This window comes from Nicotiana tabacum, chromosome 3, assembly GCF_000715075.1.
Source record: "Nicotiana tabacum cultivar K326 chromosome 3, ASM71507v2, whole genome shotgun sequence".
Classification (NCBI taxonomy): Eukaryota; Viridiplantae; Streptophyta; class Magnoliopsida; order Solanales; family Solanaceae; genus Nicotiana; species Nicotiana tabacum.
In genome coordinates, this window is record NC_134082.1 from 105141741 (window position 1) to 105147033 (window position 5293).

At 36.3% G+C, this 5293-nt stretch overlaps 1 protein-coding gene across 1 annotated transcript; it reads left to right on the forward strand.

Moving 5' to 3' along the window:
- Window positions 1-2986: 2986 nt before the first annotated feature.
- On the forward strand, window positions 2987-4645 carry LOC107829402 (uncharacterized). Its single transcript, XM_016656896.2, has one exon. The coding sequence runs from the start codon at window positions 3159-3161 to the stop codon at window positions 4371-4373; it is 1215 nt and encodes a 404-aa protein (XP_016512382.1). The 5' UTR covers window positions 2987-3158; the 3' UTR covers window positions 4374-4645.
- Window positions 4646-5293: the final 648 nt, after the last annotated feature.

Consider the following 5293-nt stretch of genomic DNA (forward strand, 5'->3'; position numbering starts at 1 on the left):
ATACGATTTGCGACTGATTTGACGGTCGCAAATTTGCTATTTTTTTTAGTATTGACACTATCGATGTATTATAACCTCTTGTAACAAATTAACTACTATGCCATTTGCAAGTTACTAATCTAAGTTACTGTTTTACAATCATAATAATTATTTTTTAGATGATCTAATAATATAAAAATACTTAAATAAAGCCTCCATGTTATATTTTTCTTGAATCGAAAGAGTTGAAGATTAGAGTAGGTGCTCAGTTAAGTCTATATACCATGCAACCAAAACGTTGACTTCTATTAAGCTGCTTACTGACAAAATCATTGGGCCAAATAGTGTATAACTAACTCAGACCCAAAATTTACTATACGAGTACTATTAGACGTCTCAAGTCTGATCCAAGCCAACAAGTGGGAATCCATGATTTTTCTTAACGTTCTCTTGGTCAAACAACTACTAAATATTTTAATATCCCATCCACATGTTGGACCATACCTTGAGAAATAAAGGGGAAAAAAAGTTTGAAAAGTGACCGTTAGTGTTAATTTTATTTTCATTACCGTTTAGTACTAATTAATCATTAGTTTGCCGGAAAAAACTAAATATTTGAAGTACGTGGACATATTGAGCATGTGAATTCCTGTCAGGCAAAAATTAATTGATCCAACGACTTCAAAAAGAAAATTGTTATATTTTGATCATCAAGTTGAAAAAGAATGCAGTTATTAGGAAGGGCGGTGGTTAGGTGATTAGGGAATTGCTAATACAATACTTCATGCTAGTCTCGTGCCAACAGATGATCACTACTTCATGTGAATCTTTCCCAAAAGACACAGCTTTCTTCACCATTTCCACCAATCAAATGCTCCACTACAATCAAGAAAATCCTCAGTATTTCAATTTCGACAATAACAATTGCTCCTCAATTGATAAAGTTTGTTTGTTGTACTAATCTTTATTGTTCACGTGATATGGAGTCCAATAAAATTAACAACAAACCCAACGTAATTTTATAAGTGAGGTCTAAGAAGAATATTGTGTATTTAGACCTTTACTTTAAGGAGATAGAGAGAGTATTTCAGATAGACCATCGGATATAGCTCATCTGACCCCAACTTTTTTAAAAAAAGTTATTTTTTCTTATATTTGTAGTTTACTGTATTTTCTATTGACTCATAAATATCATACGTTTAGGTTTATATTAAAAAGAAAAAAAAAATACCTAGCTTAAGTTGAAACTTGGAAACATCTACCTACGCGAACTGGAAAAGTCATATAGACGCCCATTTCAATTTCAATTTCAATTTTTGTCTCGTCTTTGTATGATAATTTCAAGGAATAATTAGCCACTTGTATGCAAGTTTTCAATTTGACTTCTTACACTGCCTTGTCCGTTACATACTTGTTCTCTTCACTTTATCTTGTATAGGGAAAAAGAAAAGGTTACGCTTTAATTTATGTAGTCAACTATTTTCTTCTCTTTATTCACCTTAAGGTCTAAGTTATTTTCCTTCTATTACTTTACCTGTGACAACTAGTAGTTGCTATGCAAAGGAAATCCCCTACTTAGAAATTGGTGCATCAGAATAGATATAAACTTAGAAATCCTTGTGGTTATAAGTTCTGATACATGATCAATTGTAATTTACTTTGATTCATTTGTCCCAATTTAGAAGCGATTTTCTTTGTATACGCAAGTTAGAATTTGAGTCGTACTTAAATGAAATAGTTCGAAAAGTGTGAATACAGTTGACTTTTTATAATTTTCTTCCTGGGAATGACACAATTTTTGGACAATACAAAAATAAAAGTAAGGCCAAAATGGTGATCATATAACTGAAAACTACGTGACATTCATTTTAGCTCTCTTAATTTAACCTTTCTTTATTCAACTTCTCAACAAAACACAAATTAAAACGCAACATATATATCCACGCACCTCCTAACAAATATAATACACGTACTGTAGAAAATATTTGAATTTCAGCTCTTCTCGTTAAAGGCATTGTCTGGTTAAAATAATAATACAATGAAAACGGAGGGTTTTTTAAAGGAAAATAACACCAATAGTGCTTAAGGGTTAAATATTTAGTTAGATTTTGTTTTTGTTTTCTGAAGAAAATTGAATTCCAAGTGGACAACAAAATAGGTCCTTTTCTACATGACAACGTGCCGTTCCCCTTAAAATGTGGTTTTCTTTAGTATTGACCTCAATGCTGCAATTTTCTTTCCCACTAGCTGTGAATAGTTTCCACCCTCTTGTTTTATTAAGATAGTATTTTCAAAAAAATTGTTTAGGCTTTTATCAAATTAATATCTGGTATTAGTTGTTGTATTTTGGAAATTTTTAAATACATAAAATCGTGAAAAATAATTTTTGAATTATAAAAGAGGATCTCCATGATCTATGTTATAAATATTTTTCCATATGCTCCAGATTAATTGTTTTACCATATTTTAAGCTAATCAAATCACTTTAACTTTTTTTCCCTCTATTTGGATTGAACCTTAGATCTCTTATAATTTTCTTCACACCCTTTAGTAATTATATTTACAAATGTGAAATTCACTTCTATTTAGAATAACACTAGAATTTCTTTAAAAGTAAACCTATCTTTACATTTGGATATGTTTTTATTAACACAGATTAAAATTCTATTATTTTAAGAGTCATGCCTAAATCAAATGACATATCTAAATTAAGAAGGAAAGCAATGAAACTTTTTCTTTCTTAAACAACTGAAGACTGTCTTAGAAGTTAGAAGCGACCAAGAAAAGAAAAATTAGGGGTCTACTTGTTAATTAAGATACTTTTGTTAATTGCTACGGTACCCCCATATTTCGTAGGACGGTATAGAGAAGTTCAAAAACTAATTAAGCTACGCTGGCACTTCCATAAATTCCTGATGCATAGGGAGAAAACGAAAAAAAGAAAAAAGAGGTCTATTTCCAAAATCTATATATGTGGGACACCACTCCAGAAACTTGCTATAAATATCCTTTACCTTTCTTTAAGATCTAAAATCTCAACTTCTCCTTTTCCCAATTTCACTTCTCCACCCTCTCTACCACACTCGCTTATGCTCCATTTCGCCGTTTCACCGTTTTTTGTTGTTGTGATCGGTCCTTTTTTTTAATTCTTTTCCGACCGGTACTTGAAAAACACAATAATGGTCGACGTAGACCGGAGGATGACCGGACTGAATCCGGCTCACTTAGCCGGCCTCCGTCGTCTCTCCGCCAGAGCCGCGGCTGCAGCACCCTCCACTCCAGTTCCTCCCCGTAATAGTCTCCTTTCTTTCTCCTCCCTTGCTGATAAAGTCATCTCTCACCTCAAGACCTCCGGTATTCAAGTCCTGGCTGGGTTATCTGACGTGGAGTTCGCCAGAGCTGAAGCTGAGTTCGGGTTTGCTTTCCCACCAGACCTGAAAGCGGTTCTCTCTGCCGGTTTACCCATCGGACCCGGTTTTCCTGATTGGCGCTCCACTGGTCCGGCCCGTTTCCAGCTTCGTGCTTCTATTGATCTACCCATCGCTGCTATCTCTTTCCATATAGCTCGTAATGCTCTGTGGTCTAAGTCTTGGGGTCCTAGGCCATGTGACCCTGAAAAAGCTATCAAGATTGCTCGAAATGCGCTCAAAAGAGCTCCACTTTTAATACCCGTTTTCAACCATTGTTACATTCCTTGTAATCCTCCTTTAGCTGGAAACCCTATTTTCTACGTGGACGAGAATCGGATTTTCTGCTGCGGGTTTGATTTATCAGATTTCTTTGATCGTGAATCATCTTTGTTCCACCAAAGTTCAGATCCTCAGATTCTCTCTAAACAACGCTCTCTAAGTGAAAAATCAGCTGGTTCATCGTCCAATTTTTCACGAAGGAGTCTCGATACGTTCTCCGGTGGTCGGACGCCGCGTTGGGTGGAGTTCTGGAGCGACGCCGCCGTAGATCGGAGGCGTAGGAACTCGAATTCGTCGTCTTCATGTTCGTCCTCGCCAGAACGGTACTTCGAAATGCCAAAGACGGAAATGCCGAAATGGGTCGATGATTACGTGGATAAAATCGGGTCGGTTTTGAGAGAAGGTGGGTGGGATGAATCGGACGTAAAGGAGATGGTACAAGTTTCAGCCTCTGGATTCTTCGAAGGGGAAATGATATTGTTGGATAATCAAGCAGTTTTGGATGCTCTCTTAGTGAAAGCGGATCGGTTCTCGGATTCGCTCCGTAAAGCCGGGTGGAGCTCCGAAGAAGTTTCATACGCACTCGGGTTTGATTTTCGACCGGAGAAAAAGGAGAAGAAACCGGCTAAGAAGCTGTCACCGGAGTTAGCGGAAAGAATCGGGAAATTGGCTGAGTCGGTAACTCGTTCGCGGTCATCATCATAGAATCGGTTTACAGGCTACCGGCAAACATCGAGATTCCTTTTCTTTTTCATGTTCTTTTTTAGATTTTCGTAACCTCGGGTTTGGTATATGCCTCTTTTTGGGCACAATTGATATTCAGATGGAAAAAGGTAGCCAAATGAAAGAAAAAAATACGCGGTTGATGTATTATTAAAAGTACAAAGAAATTCAAAGATACAAGAAAGTGTATTAAGTTCTCTTTTACTTTTTCCCATATTGGAATACAAAACTTGTTGGTAAAAATGTTAATGTTAGACAGCTGCAAGTATGTTAATGAATGTTTTCGTTTGGTAAACTTATGTAATACACTAATGTTGCATGTATAGTGCTAAGGTTACACAGATTTCGAAAAGAGGAGTGCACGTGTGTGCCTTTCTGAGGAAAAAGAGACGTTGCTTTTGGGGTCCCTCACGAAAACTTAGCTTATATCAATTCAAAATCAATGGCCTAAGGTAGATGTTCGAGTTTTTTGCAGTGGGGTGGGACAGTTTCATTGCTTTTGAGGTAAGCGATAGCCACGGCGTCGTTTCTATAATTGTCAGTGGCTCATCAGTGTAATTAATGGTGATGCTCGTGCTGCTTGGCAAATTGTGCGGATATTTAAAAATTTGTTTGTTTGGCAGGAAAATCAGTAAGAATTTTCTATTTTTTCTTTAGTTTTCCCCTTCCATCCAAACCCTTTCCGGGGTGCACAAAGATAACAAAAACTTACTTTTATGTGGAATTAAATACATATGTAAACTTAGAATTTAAATTAGTTAATTCGAAAACTTCCATTAATATTACACGAGAGTAGCAAGTGAAAGGGAGTGACTATTCTTTTGAGGCACTGTCTTTGAGTTGAGACACTGAGAAAGGGATAGCGATAGCAATGTGAATTGGGGGTAGCATATATTTGTGCC